Source organism: Tupaia chinensis, unplaced genomic scaffold, assembly GCF_000334495.1.
Source record: "Tupaia chinensis unplaced genomic scaffold, TupChi_1.0 Scaffold000647_1, whole genome shotgun sequence".
NCBI classification, from domain to species: domain Eukaryota; kingdom Metazoa; phylum Chordata; class Mammalia; order Scandentia; family Tupaiidae; genus Tupaia; species Tupaia belangeri.
In genome coordinates, this window is record NW_006160168.1 from 1167478 (window position 1) to 1193291 (window position 25814).

At 37.5% G+C, this 25814-nt stretch overlaps 1 protein-coding gene across 1 annotated transcript in view; it reads right to left on the minus strand.

The window, feature by feature from the left end:
• Positions 1–25814, minus strand: part of MRC1 (mannose receptor C-type 1) — a 119037-nt gene that overhangs the window by 56790 nt on the left and 36433 nt on the right. Inside the window, exons 5-9 of the mRNA XM_006159739.3 lie at positions 22251–22364; positions 16150–16296; positions 11248–11430; positions 5684–5841; positions 3289–3399 (exon numbers count right to left, since the gene is read on the minus strand). Of these exons, the coding sequence (XP_006159801.1) occupies positions 3289–3399; positions 5684–5841; positions 11248–11430; positions 16150–16296; positions 22251–22364 (713 nt within the window). The remainder of the gene's footprint in view (positions 1–3288; positions 3400–5683; positions 5842–11247; positions 11431–16149; positions 16297–22250; positions 22365–25814) is intronic.

Sequence of the window (25814 nt, forward strand, 5' to 3'; positions counted from 1 at the left end):
TTCTGTCTCTCTGTCTCTCTCTCTCTTTCTGGCGAGCGCATGCACCCTATAGCACAAACTTCTCCAAAAAAAAGAAAAAAATATATATATATATTGTAATTTCCTTGATTTCATGGTAATATACTACATGCAGACTTTGAAAAATCATGTTGTATATATATTCTTTAGAGATTTACAATGATGATTATAAATAAATAAATGAGAAAGTATTAATAATTACATCATAATTAAAAGAATGATTCATGAGGAAGATATAACAACATAGCCTAAATGTATATAAAGAAAAAAACTGACAGAATTATAAAAAAAATTTGGCTAAGCACATAAAATATGATGAATGTAGACTAATACAATTGCTAAGTTTTATCTAATCAATATCAATAGCCCCAGACCCAATAATCAGAAACAGTTTGCTGAAGCACAGATAGAATATTTATAGAAAATGAGTACGAACTAGGCCATAAGAAAAATCTCAACAAATAAAGCAGCCTATATGATCACAATACTGTGAAATTAAAATCAGTAGTACTCCCCAAACATTTAGAAACTATAAAACAAACCTTTACCACCACTGATCACGACCACAAAAACCTCTGCCACTGCCATCACACATGCAAACACACATACACACTCTCCTGGGTCAAAAACATCTTACAGGAGATAAAAGTATTTTGGATTACATCGTAATGAAAACAATACCTAAAACTTAATGACGGATTCAAGTTTCAATTCCACTGTTTCTTTTCCTAAGCACTTCAAAGCACATTTGTCTGAACATTCTATAACATTCTATATATTAATTTCTTCCTGTGAAGATGCTAGTGGTATATTTTATCATTTGGGGTGTCAAACTTATCTCTGGGATTCTCTCAGCCTGGAAAATGGAACTTTTTACTATCGGGGATTTATATTTGCATCAGTCATTCATCCTGGACTATTAGCAACTCAAAACCATGTCATGTTAATTTCTTAGTTTACAGAATCCCACACTGGTAGCACTGAGTTGAAAATTTAATTCTTTTTGTTTGTGACAACAACCAAGTGGTTTGGAATTCTCTGAAAGACTCCCACTGCTACCACGTGCCCAGGCCCAGAAAGAACATTATTATTATTTCCTTTGCTGGAGACACATTTTTGGTGTAGTCTTCCAAACCCTCTGAGGAAGTCACTTCCTAGAACAAGTATTTTTAAAGTGGCCAGATTATTTAATCTCTCTGAGTTTTAGTTACCTTCTCTCTAATTAGGATTATGAAATGTATCCTATATGCTCATTAGAACGTAATGATAACGTCACTTGATAAATGGGTGTTTTTTTTCTTATTTTCATCATCCTAATGGTTAAATTATACTATTATCAGAGATTATAGATACATGACAATAAAAATTTAAAAGATATAAAACTTGAATTATGTAGAAGTAACAAAAACTTAAGGACATCATTATTTTAGACGACGACAATAATATACAATCTCTTGTGTATGTGTCTGGCAGACAAAGATTATGCAAATACACTGGTAGCGAAACAGAGCAGTGAGGCCTTGGGGATGGCTCTGCCCTTTAAGTCTAAGAAACCTGTGCAGCTTCTCTGAGCTGACGTTTCCAGAATGAGGAGAGAAATTTTCATCATCCCTAATCTCCTTCACATCTGTAATATTTTCTTCTTTTCTGTTATCGGTTCTATTTTTCTTTCTTTTTTTTTTTTAATGTCACAGGTATGTGAGCAAAAGGAAGAGAGAGAGGGGAGGCACCTCCTCAAAAGGACCTGGCTGCTCCACAATTCTCCCTCCTATCAGGATTCTGGCTATGTGAGTGTGCGCACCAACATGTCAACGGAGCCAGGACTTGAACTCTAACCAACCAGGTGGGATCCAGCTTCCTGTGTGCAGTACCCAAGCACTACACTACAGAGCTGGCCCTACTCTTTCTTTTTGCTTCATGAATTCTCCACCTGATGTTCATTATATGATTATGTGACTGCCACAAAACATTCCTGGAAAGAGAATTATTTGCTACTTTATTTTTACTCAAAAGAAGTGAGAAAGGACTAAGCAACAGGATGAGCAACTCAGCAATGAAACGTGAAAACAGTGACCAGAAACCTTATGTTTTCATAATTGCTGCATGCTTTAAAAATTATTTCAGAAAGACAATGTATCCACAAAGAACAATGAGGCCTGTAGGGAGAGGTCCCGTGCCGAGGGTGATGTGAAAGCATGACAGGCTTTTGTGACTGTGTTCCCTTCACCTGAGTTATTGTCAGTCCCAGTCTAGGTTCCCTGCTTCTCACTGCAGTGATCTGCTGAAAAGAATCCCCACCAGAAGGCTCCTCAGAAGTGCATTAATGGAGCTAAGTGACGGCACAGTGGGAATGCAACCAGATCCGTATGGGAAAGATCCCAGGTTCATGTCCTGGGACATCCCCGAGGACATTATAATCTCAGTCAGCTGAGACTACTTGTTAGTGGATCAGGAGTGAAGACCTTGTGGAGGTCCTGTATCTCTCTCTCATGTAAGGAAGAAACTTTAGGAGACCAGCAGTTGGCGTAATGGCTATGTCACTGGACTCCCATGTAGTCAACCGCAGTTTGAGTCCTCTACCCGGTGACTTAAAACTCACGCCAGGCATGTGTGCATGCGTGCCCAAGATCTCAAGAGGAGAATGGAGGAGAAGGGATTGTGACGTGGCCATTCCCCCTGGGGGGGTAGGTGATCTCTTGCTTTCTGTCTCTCTGTCTCTCTCTCTTTCTGGCAAGGGCATGTGCCCTTTAGCAAAAACCTCTCCAAAAGAAAAAGAAATAAACTTTAAAATACATATTTCTATATGTGTGTATATGTGTGTGTGTGTGTGTGTGTGTGTGTGTGTGTGTATTACAAATGGGAAAAAATGACTATGAGTAGTTTGCTATCAGTAACTTGACGTTTTCTTCTGGAAACGTTCCTGACAACCTAGGATCAGAGACTACCGACACCTGATGACACCTTCTCCCATAACCTGCCATACCCAAGTTCCATTCTGCATGTATTTGGTTACCTGTTCTCTCACTCCCTATCCCGTGACATTCTGAAAAAAGCCAGTGATGGTGTGCATCACTATATTAGCCAGAAGGAATACATTAGGACAACTTTAGGAAGAACAGGGATCCCCAACACTAGCAATAAACCACATTTAGATCATTGAAACATTTGGCGGTGATGATAACAAAGCATTTTCACCTACAAAAAAATCAAGCCAACTGTTATCAAATAAAATTTGCTGATCCTAAAGCACTGTGTACACTATGTACTCACTTTCTGGCAGCCTGTTTCTATTTCCACTATTCCTGGACCTTGCGTTTGTGATTTCATCTTGCAAATGTAGTCGAGGGGCCTCTCACAGGCCCGGTCTGCCCAGTACCCATCCTGCAGAGAGGAAAGAGAGAAAACAATTTAAAAACCGATTTATTTGTTGCTTAACTTTGACGCTATTTTTTTGTATTTGTGTCTCTAAGATGAAAAACTAAAATCCAAGGTTATTCAATGGCATCTACAGAAAGGAAATGTGAATTGACATTTTACATATGCATGTAAATATTAATAGTAAGTTAGACTATGGCTACAAAGATGTCAAAAAGTTGTAGACCTCATGTGATTTTAATATCTTACATGTCCAAACTATGGTTCAGAAGGATCTAGAGAGAAATTAAAAATGCTTTCAAGTCCTTAAATGATGGTGCTCATAAGGAGGTTTCAATATACCTCCCTCCTGGACCTCCACAATCAGCTGTCTACAGCCAAGCGCATATAAACCATGCAGACAAAATTCCCTCATCCAACACATTCACCCTGAAAACACACCTGAGAAGGGACCAGCAGTTAGCGTAATGGCTATGTCGCTGAACTCCCATGAAGTCGACCGTGGTTCGAGTCCCAAACCTGGTGGCTTAAACTCACGCCAGGCGCATGTGCATGCGTGCCCAAGATCCCAAGAGGAGAATGGAGGAGAAGGGATTGCGGCATGGCCATCTCCCCCGGGGGGTGATTTCTCACTTTCTATCTCTCTGTCTCTCTCTGTCTTTCTGGCAAGCGTACGCGCCCTATAGCAAAAACCTCTCCAAAAACAAAACAAACAAAAAAATAACAACAACAACAAAACCACACCTGAAACCAGTCATCTTTCCTCCTTTTCTTCTTTCTCTATTGATGCATGTCTTATTGGACCTGACACTCAACCTTCCATTTTGGTTCAAATTCCACCCTTTCCCTCTTGGAGATTTCACGTTAATGTTATCTCTCTTCTCTTTCCTTTACCTGCTAAACATCTTGAAAAACACTTTCTGTATTGTCTGCTTTTACTTTCTCATCTCTCACTTGGTCTCATGCCACTGCAATCTGGTACTCAACCCTTTGGCCAGAATGGCATTTGTACATTGAAAACATAGTCTTGCCACTCCCAAGATCATACATGTTTCTTGACCCTCAGTACTCACGTTCCACCACCCTTAGACCTCTAACTCCACAGCTTTCAGCCATACCGTTTCCCCAACTCTTGACAAGCAGGACATGCTCTGGTTTTTTCTGCCTACTGTTTGGATAGACAACACCTACTCTTTTTTATTTTTAAGTTTTCCAGAGAGAGAAAGAGAAAGAAGAGACAGAGAGAAGGACAGGAAGAAAGGATCCTCTACACACTGGGAATAGTAACACTGCAATCCCTTCTCCTCCATTTCTCCATTCTGTCAGAATTTGGGGCACACACACACACACACACACACACACACAGTGTGTCACTCAAGCCACCGAATTCAGGACTTGAACCACAGGGTTGGCCATGCGGGATCCAGTTGCCTTGACCACTAGTCACAGAGCCAGCCCTACTTACTCTAATCATGGCAACAACAACAACAACAAAAAACCCACAAAAAAGAATAGTAGCTAATATTAATTGAATAATACATACGGGCCAAGAACTGTGCATAAAATACGTATTAACATATTTAATCCTCATATCTGCATACGAGCAGGGTATAATTATTATCTCCATTTTGCAAATAAGTCATAGAGCAAAATCTAGCTTCTTAACCATCATATTCATCTTATATTACCAAAAGTTTATTTGATGATATTGTTTAATCATTAAGGTCATATTTAGAACATGAAAGCTGGTAAATCATTTCACTCTTTATCTCCATATAACCAGAGAGAAAATGAATGCAGCTTTCCAAACACAGATTCTAGGCTGGGGAACCTAGAACAGGCCTAACTAGGTCAAATGCCACTCAGAGTAACTAGCTGAAGAGCTCTGATTTTGGGAATCAACTTATTTATCTGTATAATACACTATATCTATCTATCTATATATATAGTTGATAAATCAGACTTTCTACATACATATATATGCACACATGTGAAGTATATATACACATACACATATATATGTATATTTAAGGCCCAACACATGAATATGAATATTTGTTATTGCTTAATTTCATCTATGAACCAAAAGTTTCTGTCTGTTGCTTTTGTGATCCTCTGGACAATTTGACTTTGCTGGACAACTGAGAGAGATCCAATAAGCTGAATTTGAATTTTGAGTCAACTTTGACATGTATCAATTTACCTAGGATCGAAGTCATCTAAAAGGTATACCGTAAGTGGGGCTGAAGGCAGACTCCCATGCCTCCATGAGTACTTAAAGCTGCCTTACCTTGCCTTTCATCACAACACAGTCTTCCTGCCTGTTGTTTTCATGGCTTGGTTCCCCTCGAAGCCATTTGGTAAATGTCACAGGGGTCCCATCACTCCACTCAAAGTACATTTGAATCTTGATGTCATTTAAGCCAATCCACAACTCATCATTTGGTTCTAAATAGGAAGAAAACACAAAAGTAGCGTATACAAAGTGGCTTTCCCTAGCCAGGAGGTGTCAGAGAGGAAGGAACTCGGCTCTATCACACAGCTCTGCGCCCTCGATAGTCCAACTATCGCCACGGACCACCCTCTTGAGCGCTTATCGGCCCTCCGTGCTGCAGATTAGATATGGACTACACTTTGCCTTGTCAGTTGTAGGACATGTAATGTGCTTCCACACTGTGAGTGTAACTATGCTCTTCAGTTACATTATTACAAATTATATTTCCTGGAAATTGTGAGGATGAAATTGAGGTAGATCTATTATAACTCTCTATTTTATGCAGCTTGTTTTCTGTTACAAATGCTTTTTGTTTTGCTTTGCTATACATACACTATCTATATCTATCTACATATGTGTATATATATATGTGATAAATCAGACTTTCTACATACATACATATTCACACATGCAAAGTATACACATGTATACACACACATAGAGCATGTGTGCTCGCCACAAAGAGACAGAGAGACAGAGAGGGAAAGATAAGGGAGAGAGAGAGGGGGAAATTGAGAAATCACCCTCCAGGGGAGATGCCTATACCACAATCCCTTCTCCTCCAGTCTCCTCTCAGGACTAGGGGCACACACACACACACACACACACACACACACACACACACTGGTATGACTTTCAAGCTCTTAGGCCTGGCCTCAAACCACTCAGTGGCCATGTGGGATCCAATACCTTAACATCCATGCTACCTGCTGGCCCATTATAAATAATTATACCAACCACACTTATGTTGTTGGAAATATGGTAGTCTATGTAAATATGATAGTCTATATAAATTTATTTGACTATAATGAAGTCTTATGAATGTTTTATAGTAACAGAAATTTAAAACCACTTCTATTCTATTGACTGTTGTTATCAGGATCATTCTAGGTGCTTTTGTTAAAGTTCCATCACTGTATTAGAAATAGTAATTACTTAGACAGTGAGAGAAATATGAACCGAGGAGTTAGGCTGGCTCCTGACATTTGGCATTTATTCATTAGTCTAAAAATATAGGTAGATCTGTAATAGTTTTCATCATGGAATACCAAGGAAACTCAAGTAACAAGAGTAAAACCCAAACAACTGATATACAAAGGGTCTTTAAAAGAAAAAAGAAAAAAAGGTTGTAGAAGGCCACCCTAACAGTGCAGTGGCTGGGTGCTGTGGGAGGAAGGCACATTACATGGTCAACCACAGTTCAAATCCTGGTCCCAGCACCTTGAAAAATATGTAGGGTGAGGATGTGTTTGTACCCCAAATCCTGATAAGATAAAGAAATGAAGGAGAAATTACAACGTAACCATGCCCATTGAGAGGTGTTCTCTCTCTCTTCTCTCACTCTCTGCCTCTACACATACATGTGTCTTCTGGCAAATGGTTTCGGTGCAAAATATTTTTAAATCCATTCGTAATTTTTTTGAGTGAGATTTTTGCTATAGGATATATGCGTTTACCAGAGAGACAGAGACAGACAAAGACAGAAAGTGAGAAATCATCCCCCAGGAGAGATGGCCACACCACAGTCTTTTCTCTTCCATTCTTCTCTTGGGATCTTGGACACTCACACACACGCACCTGGAGTGAGTTTTAAGCTGCTGGGCCTGGAAGTGAACAGTGGTCAACTACATGGGAATATATCCATCTAGGTAATCATTACACCATCTGCTGGTCCTTAAATCCATTTGCAATTTTTTTATAGTATGCATTTATTCATGAATTGTAGAAGCACGCTTATAGATTTAAAATGTGATCATTTTGCTTTTAAATTCTACAGAGAACATTACTGATTTTATAAGCTATTCTAAACAAATTATAAAATCACAAAAAAGGGAAAGGTGCAATGATTTAAATGATGATTTTATGAACAAAACATAAAATTTTGCGTATTAGAAAATTTCAACAATACACCACTCAATATCTATTCAATTTACTTGCCTGGGGATTTTATCCTGAATGGTTGATAGATGTTCTTTAAATACACACCAAAGAATGGTAAAGATGATGTGGTATAAATTGAGAAAAATACTGCACTATATCAGGATTCCCTAAGTGGCTTAGTCTCTTCCTCCTAAAAGCTGTCACTCAACTTTACTTTTGGAGAAGTCTTCGGCTGGCCTCATGCCAGCCTCAGCAGATGTTTCCAGAGTCACAAAGTAGGAACGATATTGCCAAACGATCCCCTTTTTCTTTCACTTGATTTGACAGATCATGATCTTCTGAGTAACAGATACAGGCTTCCAAGTGACCTCATGTACCCCTAAGGGATTTTGGTTGAAGACCAATGACAAGCTAAACTCCCAAGGCCTACAAGTATACCACAGCACTCACAGCTTTCTAACAGATTTTTCTCACTCAACTGTTCTCCTTCTATAGCTTTTGTAATTTCAACCTTGGTCCTACAAAATATATAATGTGGGGCTCAGCAGATGATGTACCAGTTACACCGTCAGACTCTCACATGGCCAACCATGGTTCGAGTCCTGAACTCAGCAGCTTGAAACTCATGCCAGGTACATGTGCATGCATGCCCAAAATCCCAAGAGGAGAGTGACATGTAATTGTCAAAATCCCAAGAGGAGAAAGGATTGCAGTGTGACCATCTCTCCTAGAAGGTGATTTCTCACTTTCTGTCTTGTCTCTCTGTCTTTCTCTGTCTCTCTGATGAGTGCATGTACCCTATAGCAAGAATCTCTTTAAAAAAAAAAGGGTCTTTAGCTTCTAAGAAAAAATCCTTTTAAAAAAAAAAAAAAAATATATATATATATATAATATGTGAATGTAAAGTTGTTAGACTGATTTCATAAATCAGGGAAGTCATCTTTGTGAAAATAATAGTAACTGACATGAGTAGGTCCCAATTAATACACTTGAAATATGTTTCCATGATTGATATAAAAATATTACAACTAACTAAAGGGATTTTTCTAGGCTTTTTTAACAGGAAAAAAAAAAAGATGATTTCTTCTATAATAGAGACAGAGAAGAATACAGAGCTAGAGAGAGAAGCATTCCCAACAGGATTTCCCATGTCACAATCCACCCCCAGCACAGCCTGTCTGGATCACAGGCACACACACACACGCATCTGACATGAACAGGACAGCCTCGGGATACAAACCCAGGACCTTCCCACTTGGGTCCAGCCTTGCAGAGCATTGTGTTACTGCTGCACCACCATCTGGCCCCTAGGCTTTTGATTTAGAAGCAATAGTTTTAATTTTACAATTTTGCTTATAGTTATATTATTTTAGATGAATTCCTATTGATCATTTTTAATGAAAAGTTTTCTAATTCATTTACTCATCCTCAAGTTGAATTTAAAAGCAAGCTGTGTCATTCAACTTCCTCATAGTAACTCTAGCACTAAAAATAGTAGGTTCTCCTATTACTATCACGTTTTTGAAAGAAGATCAAAATTCCCACTTCAGTCATGTAGCATCTTGACTAACTGTTTTTCCACTGATATTTGCTACCTCTACTAGTTACTATAAGTATCATGATCAACTTCAGTAACTGTTATTAAAATATCTCAGCTTGAGGGGGCCAGCAACACAGCCTAGTGGTTAAGGGAGCTGGAGCACACCAATCAACTGTGGTTCAAATTGTGACCCAACAACTTAAAAAACATGCAGGATGCATGTGCATGTGTGCCCCAAATACCAAAACAAAGGAGAAATGGAGGAGAAGGGATTTCAACATGACCTTGCCCCATTAGGAGGGGGGGACACAAAATATCTGCAGATATTCCAGAGTACGTGATAATATATATATATATATATATATATACATATATATACACACACACATAAGTGTATTTTAATTGTTACTACCTTACTACATTTTAGTCTGAGTTTTCAAGGCTACTAAAACGTAGAATCATCAAGAAAGTGTTTCTAAGCTGCAGGACATGTTCGCATGGTTCATACACTCAGTGGGGTAAACAGAGGGGAATGGAGTCCGCTGGGCACAGACGTTGGGAGTAACAACATTCTGGGGTCCACTCCATCTTTTTCTGCTTCTACTTTATCTTCTTCTTCTTTGAGAACTGCTCCCTCCCCCACCACCCATTTCTAGGCAATGTGTCAGGAAGCCCTCTGCACCATCACCACCATCCATTTCCTCTTGTTTTGCTGGGTGGAAATGAAGAACAGCTGCAGCTACTCAGCAGCCTCATCAGGGGGAGATGAAAATGATCATCATTTCATCAACGAGCAGAGCCGAGTGCCCATTATCGTTATGTTGTTTCTCAACCTGCTCTTCTTCAGGACAAGCATTCCCCACTCATTGTACCCATCTTTCTTGGTTTTTTCTTATTAGGATATTTTCTATGTATCGTAAAAATTGTATGCCTATAATTTAGATGTAAATTTACTTAGAAGATTTAGTTCAACACTTAATCACTCAAAAAAAAAAAAAAAGAAAAAAAACAGTCCATGTCCTTCATGGTTCAATGGAAAGAGTTAGCAGTGAGGGGGGGCAGTCTTCAAAAAGTTCATGGAGGGGTCAGCAGGTAGTGTGATGGTGAAGGTACCAAATGGACTTGACCATAGTTCGAGTCCCAGACCTGGTAGCTTGCTTTTTCACTTTCTTTCTGTCTCTTTGTCTCTCTCTGGTGAGCACATATGCCCTCTAGCAAAATTAAATGAAAATTATAATGATGATTAATAAAATAAAATAATTCCTTTTTTAAAAATGTCCATAAAAATGCATATTAAGAAAGAACTCTGCATGAATCAAAGCATTTTTATACCAAAATAATCTCACACTTTGATTTTGTTTTCTCACAAGCTTTGTGAAATCTCCTCATATGTGCAGACATGGCCATGAAGCTGGAGCCCTATGGGAGATCAGTTTGGATCTCCTGGGTTGGGCTGTACCTGCCAACCACGTGTATATGAGCCTGTGATCCTGGCTGGCTGGGAAGGCTGGGGGACGATCTCAGGATGAGACCTTGTGGAGGGTGCTTGTCTTTCTCTCATAGAAGAAAGAAATCAACTTAAAAATACATTTACCTAGACACACACAAGTAATTTCCAAAAATCAGACTTGGTTGACAAGTCCTAAGTAGACTAATATGAATATAATTTGTGTGGGAAAATGACACTTAATACCTATCCATATGATTACACAGCAGAAGAAGAAATTGAAGCATCTTTTAGTAATCAGAATTCTTTAAATTATTGTACAATTTTCACATCATAGGCACAATTAGCATTTATTATTAAAGGTATTAAATTGTTCATTTCATTTTTCATTTAAATGTTTTACTTATTGAATTAAAATGAATAATTACATTCTTCAGAGATAGGTGGAGAGAAGACTAGAGTCAAGCATATAACCAGAGTCAGGTAGCTCACCATATCCGAGCTGGGAGATGATGAAGTCGAATTCCTCGATGCTGTGGATACTTGCTAGATCACCACCTTCCTTCCTACACGCAGTCAAGGCATCCCTCTGAATTTTCTTCTCTCTGTGGATCTTGTAACAGTTACCTGTATATGGCCACCACTGACTAGGACAGCTAACAGGCACATCACTTTCTAGAGGGAAAAAAGAGTGGGAGGAATTGAAAAACATTTTTAAAAAAGAGGGCTTATTTAAAACTATAACAATACTTCTATCATTCTATATGGGAAATAGTTCCTGGTTATGAGTAAATAAAGGTACTATTTGTGTTTTCTGCTTTGGTATATTTAATCACAAAAGATATACTAGTCAGTCTACTTTGTCTTTTAGACTGAAAAAAAAAATAATAACCTACTTTGTACTTTAAAATAAAGTCAAAAGGGTGGGGGGGTGGGGACCAGCAGTTGGCATTGGGGCTATGTCGCTGGACTCCCATGCAATCGACAGCAGTTCAAGTCCCAAACCCGGTGGCTTAAACGCATGTTGGGTGTGTGTGCATGTGTGCCCAAGATCCCGGGAGGAGACTGGAGAAGAAGGGAGATTGCGGTATGGCCATCCCCCCTGGGGGATGATTTCTTGCTTTCTGTCTCTCTGTCTCTCTCTGTCTTTCTTGAGAGCACACGTACCCTATAGAAAAACCTCTTCAAAAATAAAATAAATAAAGTCCAATGGGAAATCTCTTTTCAGAAATTTGCAAGACTACACTACGATGCAATAGGCTGTCTAATTTTACCTCCATTTCACCAGCAGCACACCTGGACTGTGTATGCACGGCGTAAATGCTGGAGCCTGATGTGTTTATGTATAATAAACCCCCTGAAAGATTTCCATTTCCTTTTTTTCTGAGGACACTGGGGAACAATTCACTCTTCTGAAGAAGGGCAATCCTCATAAGACAGTAGGAGAAGAATAAGTCTCTAAGACAGGAGATCAAGTCTCCAAGGAGTAGAATTAGGGTGGTGCAAGAAGCCACCAGGAGCCTCCATAACCATAGCAGCATGGGCCAATCACCTGTGCCTCTGAACTGAGCTTCCCCCACAGTTTACTTGCTTCCCCCAAAAATGATGTGATGTTGTGGCTAGGAGAGGATTTAGATTTGGAAGTCTTTCAGATAAAACCTGTATTTGCCACTAGTTGTGTGATCTTAGGCAAGTCACATCTAGGCAAATCACTGCGTGAACCAATGTATTTATCAATGTAAAGAATTTTAGATAAAGTTAGCTCCACATATCAATGGTTAAGGGAGCTGGACACCATATGACCAACCACAGTTCAAATCCTGGACCCAGGGCCCTGAAAAACACTTCAGTTATGTGTGCATGTGTGCCCAAAATTCCAACAGGATGAATAAATGGAAGAGAAGGGATTGCATCATAATCATGCCCTTTTGTGTGTATGTGTCTCTGTGTGTGTGTATGTCGGGGGTGCTTTCTCCCTCTTCTCTCTCTGGTGAACACATGTGACCTCTGGTAATTTTTTTTAAAAAAGTTACTATGAATACTGGTACTGACATTAAACTATTCATCCTCATTGTATTCTTCTAAATTAGAAAAGAATAGAGATAATGTCCTCATAAATTACAAAAAACACACAATGATTTCATAATTAAAACAATCGTCCTCATTATTGCTACCAATAATTTTGGTTACATTTCATAATCTTTATTATGCATTCCAAGAACTTACTCTAATAGTGATAAGCTGGGGAAAGTGATGGTAAGATCTTTAAAGTAGAAACTGTGAGTGTTGGTAGAGAAAAAGAATTGAATTTATATTTGTTAAACCGAGTTTATTACTATTATTTTAGAGTACTGTCTCAAACAGCAATTTGGGAACACACCTTGCTTAGAAAGGGACTATATTACCAAATGAAGATCATTTTATACATTTAAGCTTGATCATAAGGTTCTCAAATGGCTATTCTATACAGGGCAACTGTCTTTGTAATTCTTGTAGAGAATCAGTCCTATCTCTCCTTAAAGATGGAGACTAGGAAACATCTTTGTTTAAACCCAGGATTCTATGCACATTTATTATTCAAGAAAATATTCATGATGCCCAAACCTGTGTTATTATAAAATTTAAAAAAATGCTTCTTTAAAAAAATTCTATTCCCTCAATACAATTTAGATTCTGTGCATTTCTAGTGGTTACAAAAAATTAAAAATTAAAAACTTCAGCATGGCTCTGGAGCCCTCTGGTGGGTTATTTTAATTTTGCTACCTAGGAAACTGAAAATAATGTCAACCAATACTGAGGGCTTCAAAAACTGAGCAAATGCACTTTTTAAATATTTTAAAATTTAAAAATAGGGACATTCAAAAACCAGCATCAAGTGAAGGTTAGAAATGAAGCAAGGGAGACATAATAGAAAAACAAGAATAATTCACTTAGTACTTGGCCCTCTGAACAAGATTTTGCAGAACAGAGAGGAATTAATATTTCCATTCTATAGAGGAACCTAAAACTTATGGATTAAACAGTTAAGACCACATTACAGAACTCTGCCTCCTGCATCAGAGAAACTAAAACATAGCTATCTTTCTGTTTCCCAATGAGGCAGTTCCAAGTCTTTGAAAGAGAATTATATGAGCTTTCAAAGAAAGAAGAATATACTATTTCTTCTTTAAGAGGAATAGAGATGAAATACAAGAACAATTGAGGTCTCCTTAAAGTACGCCCACAGTCACTATGATGACCCTGTCAAATATAATCAAACCCAATAACCTGGACCCTTGTCTATATCTATTGGAGATCTTGGCCAAATCTATATCTACTGACATGCAAATACACCTACTCACTGCTCCAGCAACTCAACCTCTAGGAATTACCACATGAATGAAGTGACATACTATAAAGTTATTCACTTCAGAATTGTTTGTCATCATAAGAATAGAAGTAAACTAAAAATACATTAAGAGAGGAGTGGCCAAAAACATATGAGGGACAAGCAGGTGTTATAGTGGTCAAGGTGCTGGATTCCCACGTGGCTGACTGTGGTTAGAGTCCTGGATCCAGGTGGCTTGAAACTTACACTGGGCATGTGGCCATGCACACCTAGAATCCCAGGAAGAGAGTAGAGGAGAAGGGATTGCAGCGTGGCCATCTCTCCTTGTGAGGTGGGGTGATTTCTCACTTACTGTCTCTCTGGCAAGCACATGCACCCTATAGAAAAAATCTAAATCATATCTATTATAAACATATATGTTATCATATAGAATATATATTATCAAACATATATATGATCCCTATATAAACAGCTCTTGTTCAGCCACAAAAATAAGAGCAGAATTCAGAGGTAATTTATGTACTCTCTGGCATGATGTCTAAAATTGTTTTTAAGTGGATAATTTAGGGTAAAAAAATATATGTATACATATATGAATAATATGCTGCCATTTGTATAAAATAGACAAAGTAATTCCAAACGTGTTTGTTTATACATACGTAAAATAACTATGTAAGGATATATACCCAGGAAGGGAACTGGGTGTTAAAGGAAAGAGATGAGAAGCAAACATTATTTGACAGTTTGTGCCTTTCAAATTTTAGCCATGTCAATATCATTTTTAGATAAATGAAATTGTTTTTCAAGTTAAGAAAAAAGTCAAGAATGCCACTGATTTCCCAAGCAAAATAAATAAATAAAACTATTTAAAGCATTAGTTATTCCTCCAAAAAAAGCTAATAGTGGAGAAAAAAATGTAGCTTGTTTTTTGTCGATTTGAAGAAATAATTTATTTCTGCCTTAGTAGTTTAATCCCTTAATAGAACTATCGTGGATAGTAGAATTTAATTTATTTTCTGGAATCTAATCTATATATAAAATTCAGTTACTATGGTGCTGGCCTGTAGCACAGTGGTTAAGGAAACCAGATCCCCCATGGCCAACCATTCAGTCTAAATCCTTGCTGTGGTAGCTTGAAAAACACACTGGTTGCATGTGTATGTATGTGCCCAAAATGTGAGTTAGCTGGTGGCATGGTGGTTGAGACAGCTAGATTCCACATGACTGACTGCATGGTTCGAGTCCGGAACCTGGCAACTTGAAAAACATCCTGGGCATGTATGCATGCATGCCCAAAATCCCAAGAGGAGAGTAGAGAAGAAGGGATTTCAGAGTGGTAATCCATCTTGGGAGGGGGAGATTTTTCACTTTTCCTTTCTATCTCCCTTTTTCTCTCTCTATCTCTTTCTCTCTCATGCACTATCTATCTATACATCTATCTATCATCTGAAGAGGATAGGAGGATGGGGGGATGGAATTGCATGGGGTGACAGTATGACCATGCCACATTGGGGCATGCTTTTACCCATACCCTCTTTCTGTCTCTCTGTTTTTCTCTGATGAGCACACATACCCTCAGGCAAATTTTTCTTTTTAAAATTTAGTTACTGTGTTTTGGATATTGTAATCTGTTCTATAAAGACTTCAGTGTAAGATATACATTGAATAGCACTAGAGTCCAAATGGATCTGTGAGGACATAATGAAATTTTCCATTTAGATAATTATTTCTTACCTTGGATTCCAGTTTTATCATACATACATTTTACATATTTCTCTGAATATCTTTTCCCTCATTTATAACATGTGACTAATAATGGCTACCTTACCAGGCTGCAAGGAAGATAGAATTTTCATTTATGTCAAAGGCTTTGCACGATGCCAAATACTACAGCACACTCAGGAAATGTTCACAACCCATGATAATAACCACCCCAAAGTTTATAGGAATATCATTCAACATAAATTATCAATCAAACCTCTGGAGTCATTTCAGAATGTTTATAATGCAACCGTAATTTTGTTTACCTTTAAAGTCTAATACTTCATGCATTTTACATCACTTACCTGAGGGAATAACGAAAGTATTCAAAGAAGTGTTGCCTTTTTTACAAATATAGCCTAGTTTCTGAACACATTCCAGATTTTCCCATTTAGCATTTTTTCCAGGATTTAGTGACACACAGCTCTTTCCAGGTTCACCTGATGGGCTTCCTGCGAGGAGAAGGAAAAGTTAAAGTAAACTTGTTATAGGCATTCCAAGTGGAGAGCCTCCATTCCAAGTCTTCAACCTTGGGATTTAATGGATTTGCATTCTGTTTTTGCTACCCATTCACACGTAAATGTTTACTGACTGCAGAGCAAAGGATGTGATCGGTGTCTATTGTTTCCCTGTGATTGGATCATTCTAAGGTCAAAACAGGTTGATTACACAAGTAGACAATCATCCCCTGGAAACCTCCTCCAGTATCAAAATCCACAGATGTCAAGTCCGCATCACTTGCAGAAATTAAACCCACAATAATTCAGTCCACAGTTGGTTGGATGTACAGGTATGGAATCCACAGACATGAAGTGCAGACTCTTCTTTGAAATAAGATGTTTTTAATTATCAACTAATAAAACTAAGCCTTAATTCATGAACAATCATCACACTGGGTTATATGAAGCTGTCAGAAAAGTCATGATATATGTTTTTTATGCAAAAAGGCATCATGACTTTTCCAACAACCCAATATTACATATCACAGAGAAGTAACTAATAAGAACAATACATGATGTCCCAACCAGCCATGTTAAAAACAGTCAACGCCTACCCAAAAAACTAAGTCAATCAAACTATGAGGACCACACGAGGGTATCTGTGGTCATGGAGAAAACTTCTCCAATTAGAGAGAGGAAACGGGAAAAGTAGACAATGGAAGGGAGTGAGACAATGGATGAAAAGAGCTGAAAGGACCACATGCTCCACTCCAAAACCCAATACTCTTCCTCAGTATCTTCAATTTGGCTGCCTAAAGAATATTTTTAGTTGCTGACCTCTCATCCACTTCTTACCGGAAATCAAGGTATCAGATATAGTCAGTGTGACTAATGCAGTGACTACACTGTTACTCACATTTCCCATTCTTTTTGTTACCCTGATATGTGAATGTAAGACCAGTGTGTCAAAAACAAGCCTCATCTCACATCTGCCAACAGGATGAATGAGCCACGTTCTCTTGAGAAATCTTCATGACATTTAGCATGTGTATAACCTGTACCTGAACCTCACTTTCACTTCCTGCAAGATGGAAATCATATTACCTGCTCCATAAAGTCTTTATTAAAAAAAATTATACATTGAAGGTCATTTGAATAGAATGCCAAGAAATAATTCTTAGAAATAAGTATAAAAATGTTTTTAAAATGTGTCAATGGAGGACCAACAGGTGGCATAGTAGTTAAGGCACTGGACTCCCAGGTGGTCAACTGTGGTTCAAGTTCTAAACCTGGTGGCTTGAAACTCATGCTAGGCACATGTGTGCGCATGCCCACAATCCCAAGAAGAGAGAATGATAGACAAAATATTACAGTGTGCTCATCTCCCTTGGGGGAGGGGGTTGATTTCTCACTTTCTGTTTCTCTGTTTCTCTGTCTCCCCAGCCAGCACATGCACCCTATAGCAAAAATCTCAAAAAAAAAAATTGTCACTATGACCAAAAATAACAAGATAGCTGAACTTACAAAAAAGATGTCCATACTAGGAAGAAATTTTTAAGATATAATAATACATTTTATAGCTATTGGCTATTAATTAATATATTAACTAGTAACTTATTAATACAGCACTACTATCTATTTTAAGATATCAACTAGTATGCTTGAAATGCTTACCATTGTTATTATACACTTGAAATTACACTGGTACATCACTTACGTGACATATTCGTCACTTCAAATATAAATCTCTTTTAATGGATAAATTACTTGGTAAGCACCCAATCAAATGCTTGACAGAACAATTTATACAATAACTGTTTCTAATATTCCACAAGATTCTAATTTAGTTTGAAGATACTCTCTATTTCAGAAGGTGATTTAATCCTCTAACTACTTCTCAGGAATTTGGTTTAAGGAGAAGTATGCCTATTTCTTTTCCATTAAAATTCCACTTTCATTTCTTACCATTACCAAAGCTAACTCGTGAATTTTCTCACTGAACTTTAAAAATACAAGTTATTAAATATTATAATCTTCACCCCAAAGTTGAATTGTAAATATAATGAATTGCTTAATGTCATATAATAAGTTAACAACAAAAAAGAAACTCTAACCCTTTAATAAAATGATGAGGACTGTTTATAGATCTGAATGGGCCAATAGGTATCCTCCAAATTTAATTTGACTAAATGGTAAACAGATTAATTAAATATTCATCCATTTAAATAAAAGGACATTTTATATTCCCTTGCAGTAATAGGCACTTCCCATATTCCAGATGAAGAAAGTTGATTATCATTCCAAGATTCAAGTAATAGCTCTATAACCATCATGCATTGAAGGAATTCATTGAAAATGGAATTTCACAGTAAAACAGAATTAGTTCAAACCAAAATACATCCTCTAGAAAGTCTCTTGTATTTTAGTATTTCTTTAGAGTATTATCAAAGTTGTCCCTTTTTCTTTTTTTTAATTTCCAGAGGACTTGAATGTTTGCCAGAGAAAACTAGAAGAAGGAAAGAGAGAAAGCATCCCCCCAATGGGGTATGGTCATTCCACAATCCCTTGTCTTTCCTATCTCCATTGTTTAGAGAACACACACACACACTATCTAGGGTGTTTTTAAAACTGCTGGAGCCAGAATTCAAACTACATGGTTGGTTGTATGAAAATTCTGCTACCTTAACCACTAGACCACAGGGTCAGACCAAATCTGTGGTTTTGCCTCATCATGGGTATCCTAGCCAGTTTGCCCAAGAAAGGCCCCCTAAGCTGTCTGAATGCATGGCAAGATTAAATGGCCTTTAAAACACACCTGAACAAACTCAGTCATCAAAGAGTTTCAGCCTTTAGTTTGGCACAGTATATTTAGTAGATGTGAGTTGGAAGTTAAATCTATGAAAAATGTCCTTACCTGATCAGTGGGGAGTATTTGTTCCTCAAGGAACTGAAAGTATATTCCATAAAAGAGCCTAGGGAAGGTAAATGCCTTTTTGTTTTGTTGCTTTTTTAATCCCAGACTAATACCTTGAAGGGACAAAACAATGGCTGTCACTGCCAACTGAGGGAGTGTATTTTCATCAGCACCATCACTGCTTACTTGTCCAGAGTTTTCAGGCCACCAGGGTTGAGATTCAAACTGTGGGTGGGCATGTGGGTTCCAGCTCCCTTAATCATTAGGCTACAGAGCCAGTCCCAAAGTTTTCTTTTTATAATACAATAAGTCAATATAGAAAATGGATAGTTTAAATTTCTAAGGCAAAATGCAAAAACTTCATTCAGTAGCTTTAAAAAAGAACTGACTGATGAAAAGAACACCCTGTCAGTATTGCCCATAGCAGAACTGATAAAGATGTGACCTATATACACTCTTCTTCATTCCCACACCACTGCAGACATTACTAGTTGTTAGCTGCATTCTCCTCTAACAAACCAAGATTGGTACTGGGGTGGAATTGAGGGAGTTGAAATAATAGAAATAGAGGGTCTCAAGAGCTACTGACACCAGTAGGTAGTGGTGACAAGATGAGTATTATATCATTGGTCTTTTTGTTTTCTCGTAATAGTTGCTTTGTACATAAAACTTAGTAATTAGTCTCCTTTTATGTTCTGTTACTCGTATGTTACAACAATGTATAAATAATTCATTGACAGCATTTTCTGTACTCCAAAAAATTAGAAAGCCATTGAAGCTTTAATCATTCCCTAACTGTTCTTCTTCAGACTATAAATCATCAAAGACAGGGCTAATGAACTTTATTCTGATATGTAATATTACCTCTGACTGAGATAGTATTTTTGCTCCAACTCTGTTAGATTAAAAACAGAAGAGGGACCAGCAGTTAGTGTAATGGCTATGTCGCTGGACTCCCATGTAGTCGACCGCAGCTCGAGTCCCGGACACGGTGGCTTAAACTCATGCCAGGTGTGTGTGCGTGTGTGCCCAAGATCCCGAGAGGAAAATGGAGGAGAAGGGATTGTAGTATGGCCATCCCCGCTGGGGGGTGATTTCTCACTTTCTGTCTCTCTGTCTCTCTCTGTCTTCCTGGCGAGCACATGCACCCTTATAGCAAAAACATCTCAAATAAATAAATAAATAAATAAAACCAGTAGAAAATTATGTCAATGTATCAGTAATGGTGATGTTGTAAATATCTCATGACCCAAGATAATGAAAAATTCTCCAACCCAAATATTTTCAGTTCACTTAAATTCATTGTGTGCATGCATAGGTATGTAGACATAAATATGTATGTATAAAATAATTGAATATCACTGTAGTGTTGTGTATTATACACCATAAACATGTATGTTATATATAGGCACTTTCTAGTGGAAATTTTAAGATTCAAAAAGTTATGACAAAAGATTCAAAGGTCAGTCATACGATAATTTGAAAGCACCTTGTCAAGTTTTACAAATAGATCTTTGATCATCCTCTCAAGAATGATGATGAGTCTGATGTAGCATCAAACCAATAATAATAATATTACTATTGGGTTGTCAGAAAAGTCATGACTCATTTTTGCTTAGAAAAATACGTCATGACTTTCCTGACGATCCAATATATTTAGTAAATTATATTTAAAATTAGCTACAAATTTTGCTTTTGACTATAAATACCTAACCAATCAAGGATACTCTGAGAATTTATACTTTAAATGAAGACCTGCCTAGATTTTCATGATAACCCTAGAAGATAAGTTCTTTTCCCCAGAGGATGGTATAAACTTACAATTTTAGTATATTCAAATCTACTTAGTGGATTCAAAGCAAGATAAAAATGGACTATATTTGGCAGTCTCCTATTTTCTTTGAGAGCTGCGTGTGAGATAATAAAGCTCTTCATGGTATTCAAATGAATTAAATAGGGATTAACTCAACCACAGACAGGTTTAAACCTACCTGGCAACCAGTTCAAATATCGGAAAGGACTGCCACTGCTCCATTGCCAGCCACTGTTGAAACTCAGACTGTTCAACCCAATCCAGAGTCCGGAAGTCAAGGAATTGGTTAATCCTATGTAGCAAAAGTAAAAACGAAAATGAAACTGGCATTCGGGGGAAAAAAGCAAAATTAAATTAACAAATGAGTACTTGAATCAAAACATCATTGAGAGGGACCAGCAGGTGGCATGGTGGTGAAGGGCACTGGACTTCCACATGGTCAACCACTGTTTGAGTTCCAGACCTGGCAGCTTGCTTTCTCTCTCTCTCTCTCTCTCTCTCTCTCACTCTGTCCTCTCTGGTCAAATTAAAATAAATAATAAATAAAGTTAGATAAAATTATTCTTTTTTAAAAAAATAATCAAGGGAAGTAATAGTAACTAACACTTCCCCTCTGATTCTAACAGTCTAAGGCAGACATAACCATTGCTTCCATTGACAGGTAAAGAAACCAAGGTTGAGAGACATAGGTAAGTTAGTGAGATTCTTGCTAAGTTTCACCCAGAGCTAAACAGGCTTCAAACTCCATCGTCTCAACTATTACATCGATTTCAAATAGTTCCTAGGAAATGTTTATAATGAAAAAAGTATGCATGGATTTGAAAAAATTTTGCACCATAGTGAACTCATACTTTAACTTTTGCTTAGAAAAATACGTCATGACTTTCCTGACGATCCAATATATTTAGTAAATTATATTTAAAATTAGCTACAAATTTTGCTTTTGACTATAAATACCTAACCAATCAAGGATACTCTGAGAATTTATACTTTAAATGAAGACCTGCCTAGATTTTCATGATAACCCTAGAAGATAAGTTCTTTTCCCCAGAGGATGGTATAAACTTACAATTTTAGTATATTCAAATCTACTTAGTGGATTCAAAGCAAGATAAAAATGGACTATATTTGGCAGTCTCCTATTTTCTTTGAGAGCTGCGTGTGAGATAATAAAGCTCTTCATGGTATTCAAATGAATTAAATAGGGATTAACTCAACCACAGACAGGTTTAAACCTACCTGGCAACCAGTTCAAATATCGGAAAGGACTGCCACTGCTCCATTGCCAGCCACTGTTGAAACTCAGACTGTTCAACCCAATCCAGAGTCCGGAAGTCAAGGAATTGGTTAATCCTATGTAGCAAAAGTAAAAACGAAAATGAAACTGGCATTCGGGGGAAAAAAGCAAAATTAAATTAACAAATGAGTACTTGAATCAAAACATCATTGAGAGGGACCAGCAGGTGGCATGGTGGTGAAGGGCACTGGACTTCCACATGGTCAACCACTGTTTGAGTTCCAGACCTGGCAGCTTGCTTTCTCTCTCTCTCTCTCTCTCTCTCTCTCACTCTGTCCTCTCTGGTCAAATTAAAATAAATAATAAATAAAGTTAAATAAAATTATTCTTTTTTAAAAAAATAATCAAGGGAAGTAATAGTAACTAACACTTCCCCTCTGATTCTAACAGTCTAAGGCAGACATAACCATTGCTTCCATTGACAGGTAAAGAAACCAAGGTTGAGAGACATAGGTAAGTTAGTGAGATTCTTGCTAAGTTTCACCCAGAGCTAAACAGGCTTCAAACTCCATCGTCTCAACTATTACATCGATTTCAAATAGTTCCTAGGAAATGTTTATAATGAAAAAAGTATGCATGGATTTGAAAAAATTTTGCACCATAGTGAACTCATACTTTAACTTCCATTTTTCATGAACTTTTTGAACTTCCCTCATGTACTTTCTTTGTTTTAAAAAAATTATTTTATTTAACTTTATTTATCAATTTATTTATGAATTTTAATTTAACCAGAGAGTGATAGAGTGTGAGAGAGAGAGAAAAAGTGAGAAAGCAAGCTGCCAGGTCTGGGATTCGAAAATCAAATTAACGTGGGTCACCCACCTGGGAGTCCAGTGCCCTTAACCACCATACCACCTGCTCGCTCCAATAGTTTCTTAAGTATAGTATAAATAGGCTTCTTATTTGCATATTACTGTGTTTGACTGTCACCAAATAATGCCATTTTTACTTTATTTTAGAGTAAAACAAGATCTATTTTATATAAAAGTGATGGTGAAATTTGAGTAAACATTTCAACCTATTGCTTTTATAAGTTATTACCCTTACCTCATGTTTCAAACTTACTCTTTTTTTTTTTTTTTTTTTTTTTTCCTGTTTAGGCTTTTGGCTACAGGGCACATGTACTCACTAGAGACAGAAAGAGAGGGAAAGTGAGAAATCACCCCACAAGAGGATGGCCAGTCTGCATTTTCCTCTCCCTCATTCTCCTCTCAAAATTTTAGGCACACACGTGTGCCTGGTGTGATTTTCAAGCTGCCAGTTCTGGGACTCAAACCACAGGTGGTCATGTGGGTGTCCAGAACTTTAATCACCACACTATCTACTGGCCCCTTGAACTTATTCTAAGAGTTTTATTTTTTTAAAAAGCAATTTTCCTTGGGTGGGCCCCATAGCCTAGTCATTAAGGGAGCCCAATCCCACATGGTCCACCCCAGTTTGAATCCCAACCCTGGTGACTTGAAAAACACACCAGGAGCACAGATGTGCATGTCCAAAATCCCATTAGGGTAGAGTAACGGAAGAGAAGGAATTACGATGTGACCACATCCCATGAGAGAGTACTTCCTCCCTCCCTCTCTCGCTCTCCTTTTCTCTCTCTGTCTCTCTGTTTCTCTCTGGTGAGCACATGCAACCGCTAGCAAGTAATTAAAAAGTCATTTTTCTTCTCAACTAAAATGATTACATTCTAAACACTAAACATTTATGCTAATATGAACAACACTTTATTGAGGCAGCTAGCAAATCATAATTACACTGTTTTGATTTCTGTACTTGGTCTCATGTGAAAATAAAAATAACAAAAGCAACTAGAGCCACAGTCCTCCCTAGTGAAACAGTCTACCCTGTTGTTACTCAGATCTTTCCCAAACCCATAGGAAAAAAATTTCCAGGTTTCTCTACATTATTATTATTTCCTTATGATTTTATTTAAGTTTATATATATTTATTTATAATTTGACCAGAAAGGAACAGAGTGAGACAGAGAGAGAGAAAGTAAGAAAGCAAGCCGTCAGGTCCAGAACTGGAACCACAGTGGACCATGTGAGAATCCAGCGTCCTTAACCACCATGCCACCTGCCAGTCCCACTTAAATTGTTCTGATTAAAACAATTAATTAAAAAGAAAGTTATTTGGGCCAACAGACGGCATAGCAGTTAAGGGCACTGGACTCCCATATGACTGACTGCGGTTCAAGTCCTGGACCTGACAGCTTGCTTTCTCATGTTTCCTTTCTCTCTCTTTCTCTCTCTCTCTCTCTCTCTCATCAAATTAAATAATAATAATAATAACAAATAAAGTTAAATAAACAAATAATTCTCACAAAAAGAAAAAAGAAAGCAAGCTATCCTTCAACTTTATCAAAATACCCACCTCGGTATGTGTGCAATCACGTAAACTCGAATGGACCAGTTTGAGTTATCTACAGGATCCGTTCCCCAGGCAAATCTTTCCAGTACTGAGAGTGACTGTTCACTAAACACCTGTATACTCAGAGCACTAAATTTGTTCCTTTGATCCATACAAATTATGAGTTAAATATTATCTTCATTTTAGAGATGAGAAAGCAGGATTTAAATGGCATTGCAGAGCTGAAATTTGAACCCAAATCTGTATGATCAAAGCTCAGAGTCTACAGTTCTGATGTGATCCATGGAACTACCCCAAAGTCAGTAAAATTACCACCTATTTTTTTATGAATTTACATATACACACATTATAGCCCATATTTGAATAAACAGGGAGCACAGTGACACAAAAATTACTTCATGTTCATTGCATCATAGTTTCTTATTTCTGGTTCTTTATTTTTTAATTTTCAATTTTAATTTGCACCATAGTCTCTAAGAGGGCAGCTGGCTTTCCTGGAAATCACACCATCAGCATGCCGCCTGCAGTTCACTCAGCATCTGGCAGAGAGGCCCTTGCGAGCAGAAAACCACTCGAGGATATTGATTGGGTTGATATTGATTGGGTGGGTTGATGCTTAATAAACTGAACTGAACTCAATATCAAATGCACGTGATGAAAAGTGAACCTCATTGCGCAATTTTTTTAAATGAAGTAATAAAATAAAAATGAGATCAAATGAAATACTGGCATGTAAAAATCAATGAATATTAATTTGAATTCACTTATTTTTATCAAGAGTTCTAGGGAAAAAAAGGTTAAGAGCAAATGCAGTGAAAATTCCTCTTTCACTGAGGAATTGTATATTCCTTGGGAGGTATCTAGTCTGTATTTTACAGATGACACCTCTGAGGACACAGAGGTGAAGTGAGTTGTTGAGAGCGAAGCAGAATGTTAATGGAGCCCCGGGCGGCTCAATTTGGTTTTTCCAGTGGCTCCCATCCCCGTTTAAATTAAATCTGCCTGGGAGTTATGATTATAGTAACTTTTCTTGATAATGTTAAATGTTAGAGCATCTTTAAGTAAAAAAAACAATAAACTAGACAGATAACTTCCGATACATGTTGTTGCTTTCAAATAATAGCCCAGTGCCAGAA